At 55.0% G+C, this 24,336-nt stretch overlaps 1 protein-coding gene across 2 annotated transcripts; it reads right to left on the minus strand.

Moving 5' to 3' along the window:
- Positions 1-1,153: 1,153 nt before the first annotated feature.
- On the minus strand, positions 1,154-23,424 carry SLC41A1 (solute carrier family 41 member 1). 2 transcript variants are annotated; one of them, XM_069545237.1, is made up of 11 exons: positions 23,295-23,424; positions 19,812-20,822; positions 11,488-11,595; positions 10,311-10,382; positions 9,535-9,679; positions 9,247-9,393; positions 8,518-8,665; positions 7,661-7,740; positions 7,042-7,176; positions 6,607-6,755; positions 1,154-3,700 (listed from the first exon to the last, which is right to left on the minus strand). In XM_069545237.1, the coding sequence occupies exons 2-11, from the start codon at positions 20,184-20,186 to the stop codon at positions 3,515-3,517; spliced, it is 1,545 nt and encodes a 514-aa protein (XP_069401338.1). In that variant the 5' UTR covers positions 20,187-20,822; positions 23,295-23,424; the 3' UTR covers positions 1,154-3,514. The 2 variants fall into 2 exon arrangements, with proteins under 2 accessions (XP_069401338.1, XP_069401337.1); XM_069545236.1 differs by lacking the exon at positions 23,295-23,424 and adding an exon at positions 22,488-22,894.
- Between the last annotated feature and the right edge of the window lie 912 nt (positions 23,425-24,336).

A 24,336-nucleotide genomic window follows, 5' to 3' on the forward strand; every position in this document is an offset into this window, starting at 1 on the left:
AAATCATCACAGTACACACTTTAACTATCTTACAGTTTTGTCAATTATATCTCAATAAAGCTGAAAAAAAGGCTGATCATTGAGTAGGGTACTGCTCAGCACGGTGTGCTATGTAACATGGTCTTGAATCTTTGGGGGACGTGTCCTGGGTGGGCAGTGGCTCCCAGCAGCGGCTTTAGACTCAGGCCTGGGTGGGGCTGCACGGTGACTCTGCCCTTCCCTATCTGCCATCTCAGAGAAACTGCTTTGTCACAGACGTGTGTGTCTCTCAGAAGGTTGTGTGTCACTCCCTGCCCTGCAAACTCCAGCCTATGGAGTGTCTGTAGTTCCCAAAGGCGCCGGGCTCACCGCCCTGTTCAGCTCACCATTTCTCCTCCATGTCGCGTCCCTCCTCTCACGCTGCTCTCTGCTACTCTTCCTGGCTTCCTCGACTTCCCTGACCCTCAAGACGTGGTCAGGCGCTCTTTCCATCCGCCTGCTCCCCGGTCACTCCTGCTTCGCCCCTATGGTTAGTGCATTGGCATTGTCTAGAGACTGGCCCACTTCCCTTTCACTTTAAATTGACGACTGCGTTGGGGTTTGGTGTGTGCCAGGCACAGTGTTTATTGCTTCCTGTGAATTATCTTATTGAAGTCTCCTAACGACCCTAGGTATCTGTACAGATGAGGAAACTGAAGCTCAGAGAGGGTGAACGGCTTGTCCAATGTCACACAGACAGAATGAGAAGATCGGGATCCAGGCCAGATTCTAAACCCTTTGCGGTCAATTAGACATTTCTAAGCACTTACAGTGCTGAGCATGGTGAAGGTAAGTGCAAGTACTCAACAGATACAGTTATTGTCAGTGTGGCCCAAGCAGGGGATACAGCTCTGCAGGGAAGGACTCTTAACCCCCAGGTGCGCCCTTTGCCAACACCCCAACCAGGGCCGAGTCAGTGTGTGGCGAGCAGGGAGGATGCCCCAGAGCAGCACTGGCTGCTTCTCAAGAAATGACTGTTTCCTATCACACGTCTCTGTATTTAAGAGCGACTTCATTTCTTGTCACTCTCTGGCCTCTTTCCACTTCTATGCAAGGAGGGGTGGGAACACAGAGCAGGCCCAAGACAGCAGGGGAAGCTGCTTTTGGATGAGACACACAGGAGCCACCAACCACCTAAATAAACGTCCTCTTTATTTTACCAAATATAATTTATCAGTTATGTTGACATTTGTCAATTCAGTTATAGTCACTATAAATAATTCTCTTAGGACACAGTTCTGTAACTTTTTAAGGATATGAGAGTAAACCAATGTTGCTCCCCACAGCCACGCCAGAAGTCCATGTGGTTTGTGCAATCGGGGGAAAAGAGACGGATCGTCCATGAAAGTCATGAAGTTCATTTTCTTTCCCTCTCGCCCTGCAGACCTCCCTCTGCTCATCCTCGGGGCTTGGGGCACGCCTACCTTCCTGCTTCTCTGGCAAAGGAGGGCGCACCGGACTCCTCCAGGGCAGCCTGGCTGAACTCCAGAGAGGAGAAAGGGGTGAGTGCCTGGGGCAGGGGTGACTACAAACCGCAGGGGCACAGCCTTGGTGGGCAGAGGAGTTGGTTCTGACACCTGTACAAGAGCCTGTGTGCAAACATGTCTGCAGATGGACGACGAGATAGGAGAAGGCCCGAGAAGAGCAGGAACAAGGCCAGGCTGGTGTCAGTGAACTCTGCTGGGGGCAGCCCCAGCTGAGTAACCTCTACAATTCCAAGTCTAAGGGTCTAGGCTCTGGCTGGTGGCTTGGGTGGAAATGCAGAGAGAGAAAGCATCTTTAGAGGCGTAGGGCAAGTTCCTCGGGGTGAGGCAGGGTGGTGTTAAGACGCGGGGTCACTGCCTGGCGTTCCTCTGGAGACAGGCCCTTTAGCGGACAGAGGGGGAGAGCTGAAGGGCAGGCTATGGACAGAGAGGCTGGAAGAAACCTGCATCCAAATGCCCAGGTCTGTCCACACATGAGTGTGGACAGCAGAATTCTGACCTGTTCACAGTAACGTGCTGGGAGGGTGCAGAGGCCCCAGTGTTCTCCCACTCCTGGGCCGGGTAAGCTGGAAGCCGTGGGTGGATGTCTGGCCTTCTAGATCTGAACCCTCTTTCGGGTGACTGGTGAGGAGATGGAAGGAAGTGAGGGTGAGAGAGGGCAGCGTAGGGAAATCAGGAGTGGCTGAGCCACGGGGCCCGAGCTGTGACCAGTGCTGCGCGCAGGTGGGAGCCAGGAGCGGCGTCGAGACACAGACCCTGCTTGGACAAAGAGGGAAGGCAGTGGGGACACTTTCTCTCTGGACTGCAAAGGGCACACAGCCTCTGCGCCTGGGGAATGAAGCGAGGGCGGGACTGTTTCCTCTGGCCAGTCAGTACCTGGCACAGGACCGGACGCGTAGTAGGTGCTCAATCAACAGCGCTCAGTGAATGTCAGACTGCCTGCAGAAGCGCGCCTCTTGGGGAAGCGGTGTATTTGCTGAATGAGTGAATGAATACACGATGGATGTGGGCAGAAGCCAAGAGAGAGGAAAACTGACCGACATGGCATGAAAGAATGAGAGATTTCAGGAAGCAAGAGATTCTCAGGGGCCATGTGGTTACGTCCTCGGGACAAACAGCAGCAGTGAAACACCCATCAACCACCCAGCGCCTCTCCACAAACCCCTGCTCTGTCCCTAATCTCGGAAGCCAATGCGGCAAGCTCTGAGGAAGGTCATGCTTAGAAATAATTAGAGATAAAGGTGAACAGAGAAGAATCAGGTCTTTGGGTCCAGGGAGGATGTCGATTTTGGCAAACCTATGGGTGGACATGGGCCAACAGGGAGACCAGGTCACGGCTCATTTCTTCTTGGATGAGACAGTCAGTTGGAAAAAAGATCAGAGGGAGGGGCTGGTGGTATTTATCAGGCAGTTGGGTAAGGAGCAAGTATACAATTTAAGGAGTTCACCTCATCCTTTTGGAGAGCAGGGCAGAGAACAGGGCTAGGATTACTTGGGGAAGGAGCAGCTGTCTCTTGCTTAGGGCTTTGAAGTTGGTCCGCTTCTAGAAAACGTATGTGTGGGGGGAGGGGAAAGCGACATTTATCCCTCTGTTCAACCAAAAAGAAGAAGAGAAAATAAAGACAAACCCCCCAAACCGGAACTCGAGTTTGCTAAAGCTAAACCAAGCGTCCTCACATCCTAGATGGAGACCCCTGCCCCAGGCCTCTCCCCTGGAGTCACCCACCACGCAGTTGCACTTGGTGACTGTCCCAAACACCTACTTGTACTGTTCACCTCAGTTCCTCTGTCCTGTCTGAATTCTTAGTCTACAAACTTGGCTCAATGTATAACAATTCCCATTGAAAATAATGAGAATTCGGTATCCACGTGAAGTCCTAGAAAGAGATGGGAGTGTCGAGTGGGATGAGGGCAGGGGAAGAAGACCACCCCCCCCAAAAAAAAAAAAAATTTCAAACAGGAAGTGTTTGAAAAAAATTTCAAACAGGTGGAGAGAAGGTTGAGTGACCGGGCTAGTCCCCAACATCTGTGTCTCGGTCCCCAATGAGCCAGAGGACGTGGAAGCTGAGTGCCAGGAGCCCGGTGCCGAGAAGGTCCCCCAGGGCTGTCAAGTACGGGATGGAGAAGTTGTCTGGGTCCAGGCCGCGGCCCCACATCCAGTGCACCATCCAGTCTGCGATGTAGAGCAGGATCAGCACCTGGAGGACAGAAGGGCCAGCCTACAGCCACCCCTCTCCAGGGGGAGCCAGAGGCCACGCGATTGCCCCATTCACTGCACCGCAAGGCTCAGCTAGCTGCAGCCAGTCCTTAAGCAAGTCAGCTCATCTTTTTGGCTCCACAACCCCTCTGCTTCTCCAGCCCACAGTGACCACCTCGAACAGATGACCGAAGGAATCTGAGTTCATCGGGAAGGAAGGTGCCTCTGTTCTCTGGAGCCGCCTACATTACATTCTGCTCCCAAACTGACCCGACAAGAGGCTTGCTAATCAACATCCTACTTGTTGCAGGAATTCAGTCCTCTTGCCTCTGATTCTGGGTCATCCTATTCTCGGGTCACTCCAATTCCTGCCATGTTGGCCTCTGTGGGAGCCCAGCAGGCGGCTGGGGGGTTGGAGTTTGCTTTTCAGAGAGGGATTTGTCCTCAGAGCAGAGTGGAATAAGGACAGTGTGAGAGGCTGCTGCCGGCACAGTTGTCCGAGTAACAGTTGATTATCCCCAGCTGCCTTCCTCCTGACCCTTCCCATTCTGCTCAAAGAATGCAGGTTTATTTTAACATTAGTCCTAGCAAAATAGAGTTAGGAATAAGTCAGCTGAATACCAAGCACACAGTGCGTATCAATTCAAAAGACGCCTTGGATGATCTGCTGCTGTGACGTACCTGCCCCTTGCTTTTCTTCCATTACTACAGATAATTAATGATGATCTAGATTAGAACCTTGCTAGTGGGCCCAGGACCAGGGGCATCGACAGCTGGAAGCTTGCGAAAAATGCAGATTCTTAGGCCTCATGCTGGATCTCCTAAATCAGAAACTGCCTTTTAACAAGATGTACATGCACTTTTACGTTGGCGATGCACTTGGCCTAGAATACTACGGAGACGTCCACAGGCCTGCGTCTTCTCTATACTCTGAGCAATTCCTGGCAGTTGGGCTCCCCAGATGACTGCATCTGAGCAAGAATGAAATGGTTTCTAACGGTAAAGCTCTGAAACAGTCATTTAGGAGGTTTTACTCCTGACTGTACTTTGTAAATACTGTGGTATGCAAATTCTGCCCAAAGGGGCTTAGTTCCTGGAACCAGAGCCTACTGGGGGATCCGGAAGCCAGATGTGATACCTAAATTTAGGCAAACTGGTTACTCCCCAGTCTTCTCTCCAAGGAAGGCAGAGGTTACAGTTTCAGCATCCTTCACCTTCTGCCTTGCCCTGCACATAGCAGCCTTGGACTTTTGTGGCCCTGACCCTGAGTGAGGGAGAGCCCCCTCGAACCCCCTCCCCCCATAACTTCACACCCTTGCCAGCAGCTGCAGAATGGTCTCAAATAAAGAACGTGGCCAAGGACTTCGGGACGTGCCCCAGGAAGGGACGGGCAGCAGCTGTCTCCACATTCCAGCCTCCCGAGCAGGCCCTGGGAACATGCCGGGAGGAGGCAGCGAGGGGATCAGGAGTCCCACCCTGGCCCTGCACCAGCCGGAGAAGAGAGGAGGTGAGCGTGGCCCCTGGCGTGTTCACAGTGGGGAACGGGGGCAGGCTCGCCCTTTCCAAGGTGGCCGAGGGCCGCCCTCCAGCCACAGGCCCTGGGCGCCCACACCCACTCCTGCTCTGCAACGCGCGCTTCACCCCAGCTCGCAACTGGGGTAACAGCTGTGGGGAAACTGCACGTGGTTGGCCCAGACCTGGCCAAGATGTCCCGACACCCAATAATGCGTGTGTTTAAAAACAAAGTAAGATGAGAAAAATATGTATGTTTGCTTGCCTACATATGGAATGAGCCAGAAGGATATGTAAGAGACATAGATCAACAGAAGGTCCTACTATAAAGCACAGGGAGCTATACTCAGTATCTTGTAACAAACTATAATGGAAAAGAATATGAAAAAGGATGAATATATGCATCCTTTATATCTCTATGTATGAATCACTTTGTGGTACACCAGAAACTAACACAACGGTGTAAGTCAACTCTATTAAAAAAAAGAAAGAGAGGAGCAGAGGCCACCCACGGCTCGTGAGGAAGAGAACTGGATGCGTGCCCAGAGGGGAGGAAAGATGTGTCGGTGGGGTTTCTCCATCGACCCCTTCAAAGTGTTTGAACTAACCTATTCAAAAAACAAGTCTATAGAAACGGAAAGTGTAATCCTAAGGATTAGATTGGCTATAAAGGGGTTGCATGAGAGAGCCTTGTGGTGACGGAGCTGTTCTGTGTCTTGACTGCGGTGGTGGTTACGTGAACCATGACTGATAGAACGACACACACACACGTGAGATTGGATGTAAAACTGGCGCAGTGTGAATAGCTCTGTGCATTGTACCAACACTGACCTCCTGGGTTTGGTGGTGTGCTACAATTATGCAAGACATTCCCACTGTGGGGAGCTGGGTAATGGGTACATGGGCTCTCTCAGCACATTTGGAGGGGGCAAATTCTTATGAATACATACTGATTTCAAAATAAAAACCTGAAAAAATGTAGCAGACAGCAAGGGAGAAAACATCCTAGTATTAGAGTAGGAAGGCTGGATGGGGTCCTAGAGACTGTCTAGCGCAGTGGCTTTGACACATTCTCAAGCTGTGAAATCCTCTACTCAAGCGAAATCTCCCAAGGAAGCCCAGCATGTGAACAAAGTCACATGGAGCTCTGTGGCCAGGCCAGTGGGGGTGGTACCTGCCTGAAATCCAGCACCTCTGCTTACTCCCCTCGATTCGCAAATGTGCTACTGAGGCTCAGAGAAGTAAAACAACTCACGGAAAGCCACACGGCCTCTTACGGGCTGGGCTGGAACTGCGGTCTGCTCTCCTGAGCCCCCGTCCACACCATCCCTGGCCCTCCCTTCCCTAGCCCTGCAGGGCGGCCCTGGCCCTCCCCACGCCCCTGCCTGTCCGCACCTGGAGCAGAGCAGCTGTCATGTAGAAGATGATGAAGATGAGGGTGAGGGTGGTATGCCCACCCTGCATACAGCTGATGGTGTAGAGAAACACCAGGTGTCCTGGGACCACGAGGAGGAAGAGCACGCGGGCCGAGCGAGAATTCACATCTAGGACCAGCGGAGAGGGGGCGTGAGGCAAGCAGGGGGCCATCTGGTGCCTGGAGGCGCCGTGCTGCACGCCAGGGCAGCAGACGGCGGACTGTGTCTGCATCCATCCCACGGCGCCCAGCCCCCAGGGTGCCCCAGGAAAGGCCAACCTTCCTGCCTGGGCTCCCCCTCTAGGACAGCTGGTGCACACAGCCCAACAGACAAGGAGAACCCGCATAACTGGGCTCCAGCTGTTTCTTAAGTGATGATGTGAACCCAGGAGAGGAGGCGGGAACTCTGGCATTACCAGGGCTGAAGAAGGTGGTACAGGGGCTGGGACATCGGCGGGGGGCTTGCTCCGAGTTCTCCCCTGGCGTCCCGTTCATGTGGAGGAAGGTGGAGATGCGGCTGGCCTGCACGGCCACCAGATTGCCCCCAACACCTGTGGAGACATGCGAATCCTAAGCTGTGGTGGGCTTGGGGAGCGGGGAGGGCGTGACCCATCCACCAGTCTCTAGGAGAAGACGGAGACACTGAGCAGGGAGACTCCTTTCCAGGGTGTCTTCAGGGCTCCTCTCATCCTCCCAGTTACGGAGACACAGCAATCCCCTGTAGCCCCGGCGGGCAGAGATGGTGGGCAGGGACAGATGCACAGACGCAGGGAGCCTGACTTCTCTACCCAGACAGCGGGTGCACCTGCGGTCACACACACAGCTCAGGGGACAAGCCCTGCAGTGATCAGTCCCTCTCCAAAGTCAGGTGGACCCAGCATCCCATGCTCAAGCACCGGTTCCAGGAACCAGTCCAAGTCTTGAACTCTCTGAGCTGGACTCTCTTGCCTGCTAGAACTCTGACTGATACAAAGCCCCCAGACCCTCTGATCCAGCCCTCTCCTTTCCCCCCGGCAGCTGATGCCGAGACCTCACCGTTAATCACAGGTGTGAAGACAGCCATCCCTGCAAAGTTGGGGTCTGAGACCGTCTTGTCCAAGATGAGGCCTCCCACACTGCACAGACACAAAGACCGCTGAAGGCTTCTGCTCCGGTCCCTGGAGTGAGGCCGCAGGTCCGTCTGGACGTGGGCAGTGAGGCGGCTCTCGGGAGTCCCTTGTCCTCTAGACCTCACCTCCCCTTGCCAGAGCCAGCAGATGCCCCTAACATTCACCCGAGCACAGCACCCCGGGCAAGCTGGTGCTGCTGGGCCAGGCAGCCACCTCCTTCAACCACCTCCCAAGTTGGCGTGAGAAGCTGCTGGCTCCCCTTGCCTGCTCAGTCAGTGTTTATTTCCCCTCTGGTAAGAAGGCTGGACTTTTCCTCGGGGAACCAGCTCTCCCAGACTCGGCCACTGTGGTCTGCGTGGCCCTGCTCCAACCCTGAGGGTGCGGCCCCAGGCCCGCGCAGTCGGAGCAGCACGTCTCTGAGGCCACAGTGACTGGGTCACGGACAGTCAGTGAGACTCTATAGTGGGACTTCGCAGAAGAGTTTAGAGAAAGGATCTCTCTCTGCCTGCTTATGGAAGCAAACCTGAAGCTGTAGGCCAGCACAGAGGAAAGCAGAGCGGAGAGATGGAGAATGCTGGGGCCCGATCATTTATGGCCCTGAGCCCAGCTGTGTGTAGCCAGCTCCCTAAGCCAGCGCGGCTTCTAATGAAACCCCTCCACGCGGCTCCGTCACTTCCAACAGAAGCGCACGTGGCTGAGCCACTACTGCGGGCATTCCTAGGGTCCGGGCCGCACTTCCTCCTTCCAGAGCTGGGAGGGCGGCGGGTGGGGGCTTGGGCCTACCTGCTGATGGCCATGGCGATGATGACGGGCTCCCAGCCCGAGTACAGCACCTCCCTTGTAGCCGGGCTCCGCCGGGCCAGCATCACCCAGACGGGGAGCAGGGCCACGAAGAAGACACACACCAGTGGGTAGATGTACTGCCAGATTCCTGAGAGGTGGAGAGGAGACGCAGGTGAGCGCGGGCTCCCTGCTCCCAGCCTTCCCTCGGCTCAGCCTGCAAAATCCCAACAGGCCAGCGGTAACACCACGCTAACTGCCAGCAAAGCTATCTACTCATCTGACGCTCGCTGTTAACCCGGGAGGTACACGGGGGCCAGCCCTTTCCATTCTGTAAATGAGGAAACCAAGGTGAACCCTCCTCAGACACTGAACTTATCAGGGGCAGAGACCAGATCCTAGGTCTCTTGATTTGATCCCTGGAAAAATCTCCATCTCCTCTCTTTCATTGTGCAAGCAGATTCCAGCCTTAGTTCCTTTCCTTTGCCCTTACCCCTCCATAGGACCAAATATATTTCTGAGATACTTTCACCCCTGCTCCCGCTGCCTGCATGAATCTGAGATAAGAACTCAGCTTCATTTCTGTGAGGCAGGGAATTATTACAAACTGTGTTCCAACCAAATGGTTAGGAACAGAGGAGAAACCCTTACACGTGCATGAAAGCGCTGCCATGTCTCCCAGTCCCACCCAGGAATCCACCCTGGTCGAGTCCTCAGTGACCTCAGCCTCACCCTGCTCCAGGTAGAGTCCCCAGCTGATGCCCGAGAGCAGTGCCAAGGTGATGAGGTCACCCAGGCTGGCAGCAATGGGCGTGGCCACATTGTCTGGGTTGATGCCAATCTTGCGAGAGCCAATGATGACTCCAATCATGATCATGCCTGGGGAGGAAGGAGAGGGGCCGGGCAGGGGAAGACGAGATGACGGGGCATCCACCAACCGAGAGGGAGACGGGAGGGGCCCGGTTTTGGACACCTCTGGGACCGCCCTGCCTCCCCCCGCCCCTCCCTCGCCCTCCTTACCCAGGACCAGGGAGGCAATGGAGGCCGTGGCCACGCTGCTGGCACAGAGCAGGAAGGCGTGCGGGATGCTGAAGTGGCCATCAGGGATCCAGCCGAAGACCACAGCGGCGATGGACGCCAGGAAGCCCACCACCGTGGCCTGCACCTGGGGAGGGGAGCCGTGACTCAGGGAGCAGGGTGCTTCTTAGCTGAGGTCACAGAACACTCAACCAGCCCTCCTCCTGCCCCCAGCTGCTCCAGGAGGCAGGCAGAGCTGGCCTGTCCAGTCCTCCCAGGCGGGAATGATGTCTTTATTTATTTAGTTTCACACCAGGAGTGCGCCCTGCAGGAGCCCAGGACATGTTACTGGCTGAATGAGCGCTCCTCTGGGGCCCTGGGGAGGGCCCACAGAGCCTGAGACTTCATCCAGACACAGGCCTGGGACTCAAGGGGAGGAACTCCTGGTCCGGAAAGTGTGCAGCCTCATGGGGACATGGGACAAAAGTGGTCAGGGGCCTTCAGCATTCCAAGTCTCCTCCTGATGTGAGCCGGGGGGACACAAGCCTCCTGCATCACTGCAAGCAGAGAGCTGACACTGAAGATCCTGGGAATCCCTCTGATCTTGGCTATTTTCCTGGGAAATCGGGAAAAACTCCCAGAGCTCATTTGGGAGAAGGCAGCTCAGCAGGACCTTGGAGCTTCACTCAGGAGCCAGTGGGTGCTGACTTAGGCCTGTCACGTTCCTGCCCAGGGAGGAAGGAGGCTGAGCCCCACCGGCCTGGTCCCTGCTCTCTTACCTGAATGAGGGCCATGTTCCCAGTGATCATCCGCCAGAGCTCCTTGGGTGTGTCCATGTGCCCGATGTTGGCCTGGGAAAGGGAGGACCAGGGTCTGGAGCAGCAGGCTGGGAAAGCCTGCAGCGCCGTTCGCTAGGATCCTGCCTGGATCAGCAGACGGTGCACGTGGCCCAAGACCCTGGACCAGGGTGTGACCCGCAGGGAAAGTGAAGCAGGGTGGAGGGGCTGGATGAGAGGGAAGGCGCAAGACTGCCTTGAGCTCCTGCCTCTGGCTGGGGGGTGGCCAGGGGTCTCGTAAGGCAGCTCCCTCTTCTCCCCTCCTTTCAGAACAGAGGCTGATTCTGGGCTCTGCCCTGCTTATCCGGGCAGCTCATCCCCATATGGGTGAGAAGGAACCGATCAGTCCCTGGCTCTGAAGCCAGCTGGCCATCCAAGGGGAACAGGTCAGCTGCTGGTGCAGGACAGAGGCCATGGGAGTGTTTGGGAAGGACTGAGGTGGCTGGGAGCAGGCCAGGAGGGCAAGATGGGGAGGGCTAGGCAGGCTGCCACTTCTCTCTGCTCCCTTCTCTGGGCTCATGGCCATGCGGGGACATCCCTGCCACCTGGCTCCCCTGGCCTCCCACGTTTTACCGCTTCCTACCTCCCGCCCCATGGCCCTGAATCTGGTTTAGTCTCCGAACCACGACGGCTGATCTAAGAGGTTGTGGGAGGTGGGAGTGACAAGCCGCCCCTCTTCCTCGATTCCCTTACAGAAGAGCAAGCTGCTGTGGGGGAGAGGGAGCGGGGTGGGAGGGGGCTGGAAAGGCCTGGCTCTGCTCCGGCCCAGCTGCAGAGCAGGGCTGGAGATCAGAGAAGGCCCCCGGCTGTGCAGGTGAAGGGACCAGCGTGATGCGCCTGGCAAAGCTGCACAAACAGTCACGAGGCGGGCTGCGAAGCAGGGGGCGGGGCAAGAGTCCAGGGGTGGCTGGGACCTCCAGAAACCGGGCCTGGGAACCACGCTGAGCAGGGAGCCCCTGACCAGGGGCAGGACAACCAGCCCGGGATCTCCCTGAGCCTTTCCAGCCCGGACCCACCTTGCGGACCTGAGCAGCTGAGAAAGGCCTGCAGTGACCGCTTGGTCAGGCTCTGTGGTGCCTGAGTCTCTGTGTGCCCCACTCCCTCCAGCCAGGACACTCACTGCGGTGGAAAGCCTTGATGCCAGCGTCATTTCCAGGTTTCCCTTAAGGCCCAGCAGTGCAGGCACCAGGATGAAGACCTCTGTCACCTTCTGGAATACTTCCCAGTGCTACAAGGGGAAAACAGAACCCAGGAATCTCAGGGCCCCACAGGGCAGGCATCAAAGTTGAAAGTGGAACTGAGTCCCCTGAAAGTGAGTTTATGATTAATTAATAAACTCTGCTCCGAGTATATGATTAATGTTGCTATCCAAAACTTTATTCCCTTTCCTGTCCCTGTCTGAATTCAGTCCCTTTCGTGCCCCTTCTGACCTCAATCCTGTGCTAACTAAACAGCAATCTGCCAGAGTCAGATGACTAAGATTGCTGAGATCAGTGATAACATTGTTACAAGCTCAGGTTGTTTCTCCTGGGTGAGATGAGTTACCAGAGCTTTTTTGTTCTTTCCCTTTAAATCCCCTCACTCAAAGACCAAGTGGGAGAGGCTCTGAGGCTTGTTTCCCTCGCCTTGCCTGGTGTCCTGCAGTAAGCTCTTGCTGCTGCTGCTGCTGCTGCTGCTAAGTTGCTTCAGGCGTGTCCGACTCTGTGCGACCCCACAGATGGCAGCCCACCAGGCTCCCCTGTCCCTGGGATTCTCCAGACAAGAACACTAGAGTGGGTTGCCATTTCCTTCTCCAATGCATGAAAGTGAAAAGTGAAAGTGAAGTCGCTCAGTGTCCAACTCTTCACAACCCCATGGACTGCAGCCTACCAGGCTCCTCTGTCCATGGGATTTTCCAGGCAAGAGTGCTGGAGTGGGCTGCCATCGCCTTATGCCCTTACTTTGCTGCAAACCTGCAATGAGAGTTTGGCTTTCTGTGCTGTGGGCACACGAGCCTTTGCTTGGTTACGGTTGGAGAGTCTGGGAGCAGGGGGTTGAGAAGGAAGTGCAATCAGCAGGGAGTGAGCTGGTCAGACGCCTTTCCTCCAGGAATCCTGGAAGCAAACCAAGTCCATGATGCTCCAAACAACACAGCCCCCTTCCTGCCACCCAGAACCGGGGATGTGCAGAGGGTCTCCCCCAGTCAGGAGACCCCAGCCTGGCTCTGCTTCCTGTGGCTACTTTGTGGAGCCAGGACAGAAGACGGTGGGGACCCATGCAGCTGAGTCACCCTGGAGCTGGCTTACACCCCAGAACTCCAGCGCGATCCCCCTTCAAATCGCCTTCAGTCTAGTTTCTCTGTGGCTTCAGCCTCGGGTGATGTTGTCTCAGCTGTTGAGCGCTGGGCTCCATGGGGCTAAGGAGATTACAGAGTTTGTTTGGCTTCTATCTCCAAGGGCTCTGGGCCTCAGCCACAGCCGCTCTCCTTCAGAAGAGGCTCTGAATGAAGACGGTGGCCTCCAAACCTCAGAAGGCTCGTCTGCAAGAGGCTTGTCATTCCTCCTCGGCCCTGTCACCCCAGAAAGCTCCCGCAGTCTCTCAGTTAGGAAACGGAGGGCTGCTGGTGCGGGAAGAGCGCAGGCGCGTGGATTCCGGCCCTGAGACCGTCAGGCTCCACTCTCCGGCCCGTTCTTCCAGCTAGTGTCTTTTAGGTCTGCACTGAGTGCCCGGCTAAGGGCTCTCTGTGCAGTTTTTCATTTTACTCTATCAAAAACCTGGTGAGGTAGGAGCTATTCTTATCCCTGTTTTGTAAAGGAGGGCACTACTGAGGTTCAGAGAGCACTATATTCAGTGCTGGGAAGGAGAAATGCAGGAGCCGGGACTGGCTATTTGAAAGCGACTTTAATTGCAACTGAAACTGAAGACTTGCAAGAAATGCTGGGATTGAGTTACCTTTCCTGGCCCCAAGGGCAACCTGAGTTCCTTTCTGTGCTTCCTTTTCTAAGAATGGAAACGTTGATGTTTGGCAGAAAACAACAAAATTCTCTAAAGCAAGTATCCTTCAATTAAAAAATAAATTAAAAAAAAAAAAAAGGAAAGCTTTCAGGTTCAGACAGGGGAGGGGTCAGGCAGCCAGATGGAGATAAGCAGGCTGATCAGACTACCAAGGTCAGGGAGCAAAATGCAAGGGCACTGGCCTGACAGCCTCTGGTCTCCCACGTGAGACCACAAGGGTGGGCCATGTGCTCTGTCCCCAACATTGTCCCACAGAGGCCAGCAGGGGCTCCTTAGACAAGTTAGGAGGCCTTGAGCTCTTGACTGTAAAATGTAGACTTCAGGGGTCAGATCAGATGGTCCCTAATGGCAATTCCAGGACTGACACTACAGTTAATGATAAGCAAGGCTGCAAATCAGATCCACAGTGAGATATCACCTTATACTCATTATGATGGCAACTATTAAAAAAACAGAAAATAACAAGTGTTGACAAGGATGTGGAGAAATTATAAGCCTTGAGTACTGTCGATGGGAATGAAACATGGCTCAAACACTATGGGAAACAGTATGGCTGTTACTTAACAAATTAAGATGAGAACTACTCTGTGATCCAGCAATCTCACTTTTGGTATTTATACCCAAAACAATTGAAAGCAGGGTGTCAAAGAGATATTTGCACATCCGTGTTCATAGCAACGTTATTCCTAATAGCCAAGAGGTAGAAGCAACCCAAGTGTCCACTGATGGATAAATTAATAAACAAAACATAGTCTTACATACACAAGGGAAAGTTATTCAGCCCTAAAATGGAAAGAAATCCTGTTATATGTAACAACATGGATGAACCTTAAGGATAGGACAGTGAGTGAAACAAGCCAGTCGTAAAAAGACAAATACTATATGATTCCACTCATACGAGGTAGATGAAGTGTTCAGCTTCCTAGAAACAGAAGAAGCTTGCTGGTTACCTGGGACTGGGAGGAGGGGGGAAGGGAAGTCGATGTTTAGGCGTAGAGCATGGAGTTTTAGCTCTGTAAGATGAAAGTGTTTTGGAGACCTATTTTACAACAATGTGAATATACTTAACACCACTGAACTGCACATTAAAAACGGTTAAGAGGATAAATTTTATGTTCTGTGTGTGTTTTTTTTTTAACCACAATTTAACCACAACAACAAAAAAGAGGAGCACGGAAATCAGAGGGGACTGAGGCTGGGGGAGGCGGCACACGGGGTCCGATAAAGGCAAGGACCTCTCTTTTCTTGTCAGAGTTCTTCCTGTGGGTATGGGGGTGTGCGTGTTGACAGTGGGGGTCCCTACCAGGACCCTCTCATTAGGGCTAGAGTGCACCCTTCCCTGAGCTCCTGGCTAGCCCCTTACAGTGGAAGGTATAGGAATCTCTTTAGGGAAGGTGCTCTCTTGAAAACTAAAGATGGGAAAGAAACCCCCTGACTCCCTGCCACAGTTGCTGAGCTTTCAGACACCCACAGGAAGAGCCAGGAGGGAGGCACATCCTTTCTCAGCCCTGGGGCCCCTAGAGGGGAGGCGGCCCCACGAGCCCCATGTGCTCTGGAGGAGCTCAGGCGCTGTTGCTCTTGGCCAAGGCTGGTGCGTACCGCTGGGGCTCCAGCTCCCAGCAGGCAGGGCCGCGCCCCGCTCTGCCCCCTTCTCCCTCACCTCGACTGGACACGTAGCTCAGAGAGCAAGCATTCCTTCTGTGACATCACCCCCTCCCAATAAAAGTGGCTGACTGGCGGTTTTGGAAGCTTCTCTCAGAGCCCAGCCTCATAGCCCTTCTTCACTGCATAACACCCACCTCTCACAGCTTCCAAGCCTCCGGTTCTGTGAAAAGCTGTGATCTGCAGGTAGGCGTGTGTAAAATATGTGTGTGTATTGGCAGGGTGAAGAAGCCCGAAAAGAAATACTCCAAGTGTATGCCAGAAATATTTTCTGGATTGTTTGTAAGGAATATTGTCTTTATGATTAAGAAAAAAAAAAAAATGACGCTCAGCTAACCCCTCTAGCTGCCACTCTATTATGTACTAATACTTAATACATACTATAAATAAATATATATGAGGTTATAAATGTCCTCAAATCCTTGCACCCCCTTCGCACACATACAGCTTCTCCTTCAACTACACTAGGACCTAGAAGGGATGGGGCTTTAGCAGCGAGGCGGACAGATAAGCAAGCAGAATCGGCACCCGTGATAACAGCCCCTGTCTTCCGGGCCTGCTAGGAGACAGTCTGGACCCTCACACCACCTGACCCCCCACCCAGCAACACCCTGAGCTGGCACTTGGTCAGGGTAGCCAGTGGCTACACACATCCTTTCTTCACCCACAAAAGCCTCTCAGGGGAGCCTCTGACATGCATGTGTGTGTGTGTGTGTGTGTGCGGCGTGCACACACACACACACACGGCTCTGGGAGGGCCAGGGACGCAGGCTGGCCCTGAGATGAGCAGCGGGTCGAGAGACAGGGGCCAGGGGACCTGTGTGTCTCCTTCCCGCTTTGGCCTAACTCAGGCCCATCCTATTCACCCTGCCTGGAAGTGTCTGACCCTGAAGGCAGATCCATGAGCCAAGCCTTCACCCACGCCTTCCTGCTCTGCTGGGGATGGAAAAGGACACATTCCAGGAAGCCCTTGGCGGGAGATGCAGATGGCACACAGGGACAGATTTCACTGGTTCTCAGAAATGTGGCTCCTCTTTCCTTTCCTTCTCTGTCTGTGGATGGTGTGGGGGGTGCAGTATGGGGCTCACTGGTTCCTGATGGCTCGGAGGAGGGATGAGCCTGCGGCACCCCCACAATAATCCTGACTCATCACCAAAGGTTTCACACCTCAGCGACCCTACTGCTGTCTCACCCTGGTCTGTTCCTCTTCTCTCTTCCATCTGACATCTCTTCTGGCCTCAAAGAGAGAGCCAAGTCTGCCTGGAGTGTCCTGCCCAGCAGGGAAGAAAGTCACAGGCTGGGAAGGCTGGAGTCAAAGACACAAAGCCAGCTCAGATCCCCAGCAGCTCCGAGAACTGCAGGAGAACCTGGGAAGCTGAGCTGGAGCTGCCTCTCAGGCTGAGGACTGAGTCAGCTCAGATGAGTGTAAACCCAGCTGGCACCTAAGGCTCTCCCTGCCACCTGCAGGCATCCTCTAGGTGTCCAAGGAGGCCCTCAGGGCAGCGCCTGGGGACAGAAGGCTGGGCAAAGTGTGATAAGGGAGGCAGATACCTGAAACCTTGGGGGCAGGCCAGCCAGGGAGGAATGTTTCTGCTCCACCCTGCTTCCCCAAAGCCATCCTTGCCATTCACTTTCACCTTTGCAGACTCCTCTGTACACACAAAAAAGCCAGAGGAGGAGGCGTTTGGGGGAGGGGGTGTCTCCTTTCCTCAGGATCTTCAGCACATGAGGAGCGAGGATAAAGAGCTGGGAGACTCACCTGTTTTAACACAGCTTAGAATTCAAGTGACGGAGAAGGAAATGGCAACCCACTCCAGTGTTCTTGCCTGGAGAATCCCAGGGACAGAGGAGCCTGGTGGGCTGCTGTCTGTGGGGTTGCACAGAGTCGGGCACAACTGAAGCGACTCAGCAGCAGCAGCAGAATTCCAGGGAAGGCTGGCACACCACCTCCTGCCACCCCCATCCCTCCAAGGGCTGACAGAAGAGGGGAGTGAGGTGCCCTGGGGCAGCCCAGGACTAAACCAGGAGGCTGGGCGAGGCCTCTGCAGGATGGAGGCTCCCCAACCCAACCCCCTTCATTTCCTACACTGGGCCCAGTCCCACTTTCCTTCCCAAATGCTTCGGGAACTTCAGCCTCGGTGGGGCGGTTGCAGCAGACTGCAGTCTACTTAACCTCTTCCTACTTTGGGCCAGTAATCAGTCCCTTATCTCACTGCAAAGGTGGCTGTACACACTGAGTGGAGAGAGGGCAGATAAGAGGAGACAGAAATGGGCCTGGGGAAAAGACTGGGGCTTCTGCAGCAGTGGGGAAAATGAGGGCCTTAGACCAAGGAGACGTCTGCACCGGCACGGCCTTGTGCTCAGCTGCTCTGAGACACAGGGGACACCCTACAGCCAGCTCCTCCCAAGGGCCGCTTAGAGGCCTCCATCCCCCCGCAGTTCAGCTTAGCTTGTGAGGGGAACACGCAGATCTGAATCCTTAGAAACTGTCCTGCTCCTCCTGACCCCAAGATTGCCAGTCACCTCTTTCATCCCCTTAGATACGGAATAAAAACCTTCCTGCAGTCCCTGATTTCTCTGCTTCTGCCATCCCTGCCGTGACTTGACTGCAACCATCTGCAGGGCTTGCTCCACACACGCTGAGGGAGAAGGCTGGGGGCAGGCACAAAGACAAACCAGCCACTCTCCTCCATACCAACTGGACCTTGGCTCTGGGGTGAGCCAAGGTGCCACACCAAGGGCAAATGCTGCCCCTCTGTGGGCACACTGGGCAGGCTCCAAAGATTACCTACCTGGGTTTCTCAATGTCTCAGGGTAAGGGGTAAGATGCCGGAAGTCATTTCCAGCTCTAGAATTCCCTTGAGTGCGTAAGAGAAGGGGAGGCAGTGGCCCTCAAAGAATCTTTGTTCTTGCTCATTTAGAATATAACTCCAGTTGTTCCAGATTCCAGTCTACCCTGTTTTTCAAGGAAAGACAAAAAGCAGACTCCTCCAGGAGTCTTTAACCAACTTTGGAACCACGGCCACGGTAAAGGCTATAGAGGCTGAGGACACAGGTTCTGGGTCCAACGACCAAGGACAAGTTACTAATCCCTTTGAGCCATTGGTTCCCTGTCTACACAGTGGGGACAGTTATGGTTCGAACCTCACAGGTCCACAGAAGAGTCCAACAGATGCTGCCCACTGCCGTTCTTACTTTCTAAAAAATAAAATAACCCCTCCCATGTTACCATCAGACCCTGGTTCTACACCCCTTTGGAGGCATCAAACCAGAACTGGAAACCTCTGAGAATGAGAACCCAGGCCACAGGAAAGGGATGGAAGAGGTGGAGAAACTGCTACCCTGGTCTGATTTCTCCTCCTCTCAGCTACCAGGGTGAGGAATCCAAAGCCTGCCCTCCCCGCTCCAGACTGGCATCCCAACATCCATGAGGAACGATCCCCGAAGAGACAGGTTAAGGGAGACAGAAAGCATGATATAAACACCATCCTCAGTAGCAATCAAAGGAGCAGGGTCCCCCTAAGGTCTCAAGTCAAAGTGGTCCAGGTAGACACCATTGAAAGAACCTCCTAGAAAGAACCATTCTGCTTCCTGGGACAGTGGCCTGGTAAGACTCGCCAGCAGGACTTTGTATTGTCATATGCATTGTTTGTAGGGCTGGCTCGGCAAAGGCGAGGGGCTGCTGAAATCCACATCCTCCTGAGAGATTCCATGGCCAAGGACTCACTGGCTGGGGCAGAGGGCAGGGGCAGGCCCAAAGGGCAAAAGCCAGATCACCTCCAGCCTTCCTATTTCTCTGAGTACCTAGGACAGAGCCCAGAACTCAGTAGGAATCTGATACATGTTAATGATTAACTTAGATAAACCCGGCACTTTCAGAAAGCTTTATATGTCGTACTAACTTCAAAAACTTTAGCTGGAAATATAGCTTTAAATCATCCTGGGGACCTGGAGGTCCCGGGTAAGTCCTAACCCACAATATGCTAACACAGCATATCCCTGGCTGTTAGCCTCCTGGTTCTACCAATTCCTGTCGTTAATTCTACGTAGGAGCCTCACAAAGAGCTCTCTTTGCCCACCGCAGGTTCGTGAAAGACAGGTATGGAGCAAGGAGAAGAGACAGTTCTGCCCAGGTTTAGTTATATTTTGGCCCCTATTTGTCACATGATCAGCACTTCTATGTCTGATCACGCCAACCCCCCCAAATCATGTCTCAGCATGTGCCCACCCCCATTCTCTAAGGAGAGCCTGCCAAGGTTACATGAAGACAAGCAACACAAAATGCCTTTAAGAACCTTCTCGCTTAATTTGAGACCCTCTTGGCAGCTGGACAAATTCCTGCCCAGCAGGGGGATGAAGGGAAGGCTTGAGACTGAGCTTTCTACTGTGGGTATCCTTGAAACCCCAAAATGAAGGGGAAAGAAAGCCTAAAGAGAAGGCCCACCATCTAAATGTCTCCTAGTGAGCTGGGCTCAGCAGGAATGACCAGGAGGGATGGCAGGCAACAATCTGCTCCATCTCTCCTCCTCCAAGCCTGAGCTTGGGAATCAACCCTGCTTCTGTTTAAGCAATACAGCCCTGACCACCTGTCCCAGGGCTACCGGGCTTCCCCAGGGCTTCTGTAGAAAGGGACTAGAGGACATGATCCAAAGGGAAACAGTGTTCCAGGAAGCAGCAGCTGCTTCTGACAGGGAGGTGGAGGAAGAGCTCCAAGAGACAGTCTCCCAGGAGGAAAAGACGGTTCCAGGCTCAGTGTCCAGGGCCGCCCTCCCAGCTCCCAGCTCCTACCTGCACGATGTCCAGCACCATGCCGGCGGCCACCGTCCCGAAGCCGGCCAGGAGGAAGGGGAACAGCACCTGCAGCCCGATGGAGAAGGAGGTCTCCTTGAGCGGGGAGGGGGCGGCGGGGCCATGGTCCGAGCTGACGTCGTCACTCTCGTTGCTCTGGCTGCCGTTCTCCAGCAGGGCGTCCTCCTCCCGGAGGCCCTTGGCATTGGCCCGAGACTCAGGCACCACCACCTCGACCTCCGCCCCGTCGGGCCCCAGGAACTCCGAGGTCCCGGCCAAGGGCTCTCGGCCCGGGCCCTCCGAAGAGCAGGCCGAGGCGGCGGGACCAGTCCCGTTCAGCTGGTGGGCGTCCTTGGGCTCCGGCTTGGAGGACATGTCGCGGAGGGAGGAGGAGAAGGGGGGAGCTCTCCTCTTTGCTTTTCTGCTCTCTCTCCCTTTCTGACTCGGGGAAGAACTTAGTCCTGGGGTGAACGCAGGCGCGGTGGCCGCGGGACCTCTTCCCGCGGCTCTCCGCTCCTATCGGGCGCTTCAGAAGCTGATCCACCAACAGGCAGCCCCATCAAGCACTGAAGCCACAAGCTGGAGGGGAGCAGGAAACTCCGCACCAGACACTGCAGCTGGCGCTTATGGGTGCAGGTGCCCGACCCAGCTGGCCGAGAAGCTTCTTGGGGGGAGCTCCTCTGGCCTCCTAACTTCTTTGGTTCTCAGCGCAGACTCTTCAGAGTCAGGGGCATCCAGAGCAGAAGAGCCGGGTCAAGTGTGGGGAGCCTCTGAGGTGGCCCTGCTTCGATGACAAGCAGCCCGAGTTCAGATCCTTCAGCAGGCAGACTTGGCCTGGGGGGGCCTCTGGCTGGGCTCCCTCAGCTGCCCACAGCTCCTCTGGCTCTGCTGGTCCCAGGGCAGTGTCAGCCCTCTTTCTCCTTTTTTCCAGAGACGTTCTTCCTTTCTGGGAAGACCCTGTATCTTCCCAAATCCCTGGTCCTCACAGTCCCAAGAATCTGGATGGAACACCTTATGTGGGAAGAAGGAAGACAAGGGAACGTCAGGATACTGTAGAAAACAGCTCCTACTGCGAGAATATTCCCCCATGGCAGCCATAAGGAGTTTGCTATTTCCCTTCCCTTTTCACTAACAACCCCCATTCCTGCCCTGCAACATCTGGATGCCCAGCAGGCACTAGTCCTGCCATCCTCCCAACAGGCAACGCACTGCCCACCAGGGACCACCACCATGGCCAACAGCCACGAGACGGGCCAGCCTGGGACGGGGACGATGCTGTGCAGGAGACCTTGGCATTGCCTTCTCAGCAATGGGGGATGGGAAGGGATGTCCTGGGGGATATCCCTTCTTGAATGTCCATTAAGAACCCAAAGTTATTAAAATGTGGTCTCCCAGCGGAGTATGTTACAAATTCAGTCACAAGCTCCCTACAGTCACTTGGCTGTAGAAAGCGATAGTTTACAGTCATAAGGCAAATAAGCAGGGAGAATCTGACTACTGAATGAAGGTCCCTACACCCCTACAAACCCGAGTCCCTGAGGAAAAAAAAAAAAAAACCAACAAACTGGGAGGACTCCCCGGGCAATGGGACAGGCCTGCCAGACCAAGGCCAAGAGCCAGAGGCCTACCCACTCCTGCCCTTGAGAGTCAACAGTGTTACAAAAAGCTCAGACACTGACTTGGATCCAGGCCTCTGCTACTTCTCTCCCCCTGCTCTTGGCCTTGTGAGCCCTTCAGATAGGACAAGAGTGTTATCTCACTTTGAAGGGAAGGACGGTGGCACTGTGGTTATTAAGCACACATCTCAGCTCTCTAGGTTCACCCTGTTCCCCAGGGTTACTGAGAGCTGGATATAATGGAATTCTTAAAAAACAAAAACGCACCATCGGAAAAAATAAACAAAACAGAGCAAAATAAAACACAAAAGCAGCATAAGCCAAAACGCACTTGCTCCCAAATGAATGTCTCTTTAGGGTAATGGCCCCACTCCTTCTTGCCTACAGGAATCCCCAGGCCTTGATCCCACCCGATTCCATCCCACCAGAAGAGCTCTCACAAGTAAAAAACACGTTTGAAGAGAATTTCCCTAGGAAGGATGAATAGGTCCTTAAGTATTCCAAACACACACAATTAGTCAACTCCAGTTTGGGGAAGGGTGGATCAAACTCCAGTAACTGGCCCACGGGAATTGTTTTCTCTTTCTAGCCACTCACGTCACCAGGACTCCCTTTTCCAGTCTCCTTAAACACTGTCCTGTTAGTTCTTTCAAAAACCCTCACTAGAGATCCAGGAAGAAACCTCTGAGCAGGAGAGAGCCCGCGGCTCCTGTGCCAGAAAAGTTTCTGAGTCCGCTAAAACCTGACCGGTCCTCCTCCCGTCTTTTTGGCAAGTTACCTAACCTGAAACAGGGCTCGGAGCGAGAGAAGCCAGCCCCTCATCCGCTGCTGCCAGTAAAGAGACTTCAACCGGGCCTAGGCCCGGGGATGAAAGAGGCAAAAGTGACCCGGGATGCTCTGGGGAGGGGACTAAGCAGACGGCTTTCGTGTCCCCGAACCCAGGGATTGGGAGAGGTATCTGGGTGGCCCTCCGGCCTCTCCTCCAAACAGACTCAGCGAACGCGCTGGGTGCCAGGTCCCTCGGCCTCGCCACCCACCCCCTAGACCCAACAGCACTGACCTGCCCCTCACTCGGGAGAAAAGGGGGCGCCTGGCGACTGGCGGCGGGGACCCGTGGTCTCGGGGGAGGCAAGGGTCCCCCTCTTCTCATCACTCCTCCTCTGCAGTCCTCCTCGGCCCCCGGATGCCCCCCGCCACACACACACACACCCCAGCCTAGGCGAGCGTCCAGCCGCGGCACCCGACTTGCTACATTTCGCCTCGGCGCTGGGCGAGCGAGGCCGCCGCTCTGCTTCCACGAGCGGTAGGTGGCCCGGGCCGGCAGGACAGGTCGCCGCGTCCCAGGCGGGGCGGGGGGCAGTCCGGACGGCGAGCCGTGGGGCCGAGCTCGCTCGCCCCCAATCCCTTCTTGCCCGCAGACTTGGGCCCAACTGGTTGGCTGCTAGCGGCAAACGTGATCTGGGGCAGAATGGGTGGCACCCCCATTCCATCAAAAATAGATTCCGGATGGACAGCGGCAGCCCCCAATCAGAGGCGGCGAGGGGGGCGGGCTCGGCCGCGGCCCGGCCCCGGGGGCGGGGCCCGGGGAGGCGCAGTACGCTGGGTGACGCGCGCCGGAGGCCGCTCGCAGGTCTCCGCGCTGCCCGCGTGGGGCCGCCACCCCGCGCCGGGGTCGCCTCTCGCCTCGTAAAGGCGTGCGCGCCGGTGCGCGTCTACCCTTGGGTACGGAGTTGTTTCCTTGTGCCTCTGGCCTTCGGCAAGACCGGGAAACCTCCCCGCGGAGCCGCCAGCTCTGACCGCCGGGGCTCAAACCACCCTGCCGCTGCTCTGCGCCCCGGGCTCGGTTCCCGGAGAGAACCGTACTTACCTTGTTTGGGGACACAGCCTCTTGCCTGCTGGGGAGAAGTCACCTCCGCTCTTTCCGCCAGATGCCGCGTTCCTGCAAGCGCGTGGCTCAGCCTGAAGGAACCGGCCTTAATAAAGTCCCAGCCTTCGAAGGGCTGGAAATGGGCGGGCGGGAGGGAGGGAGGAAAAAGAGGTCAAAACCACCGCTGTGGTCCTACACTCACCGCCCGAGGCGGGGCGGGCGGGAGCCTGGGTTCCTCTGACCCGCTGATTCTGGTGGCAGCACGGAAGGATGTATCCATCCCGGGCTAAACAAAATCCAACTTTCCCTGACGCACCTTCTGGGATCAAAGAGGGCTGTTCCCATTTCGCCTTTTGCCACTTCCTCCCTGGGGTATATCCACCTTTCCAACGCAAACGGAGAACCAGTTCTTTTGGGGATGTTTTTCGTGTACGGGGTGTGATCTCCCCCGAAAAGGAACCGCCACCCTTGGGTTTTCCCCTCTTGTCAGTGGAACCTGTGACCAGTGGTTCCTTCCTGTTATTTTCCTCCCGGAAAGTGGCTCAGGGGTGCATTCGAGCGTGACTCTAGACCCCCGATGAGTTTTGAAGAGAGAGAACACCGCGGAGAGAACACCGCGCTGGGTAGGAGCTTCTGGCTGCCTCTTCCTCTTTCTGAGATACCGCACCCTCTCCCCTACCCCTCAACACGCACGCACCCCAGCACGCACAGAGCAACAAGAGCAGGTAATTAATTCCCTTGCGCAAACCCGCACAGTCTCGTCCCTATTTCCCACTCTAGTCCTCAGGATTATTCCAGTTTAGCTGCTGGGACATTTGGCATCAGGGCCTGCTGTTTCTTATAGCACCTAGTAGAGGAAATGGCTGTGTCAAAATTGAGGTTCTAATTTGGCTAGGAACACTACGTCTTTCTGCCTGGATACAAAAGTAACTGCTAGACTAGGAAACATTGGGCTGCATCCAGAAGGATCCGATCTTGAATTGGTGGTGTAGGGGTGGGTAGGGAATTAAGGCGAAGGTGTCTGGAGATTTTTCAGTTGAGG

This window comes from Ovis canadensis, chromosome 12 (assembly GCF_042477335.2).
Source record: "Ovis canadensis isolate MfBH-ARS-UI-01 breed Bighorn chromosome 12, ARS-UI_OviCan_v2, whole genome shotgun sequence".
In the NCBI taxonomy this organism is placed as follows: Eukaryota; Metazoa; Chordata; class Mammalia; order Artiodactyla; family Bovidae; genus Ovis; species Ovis canadensis.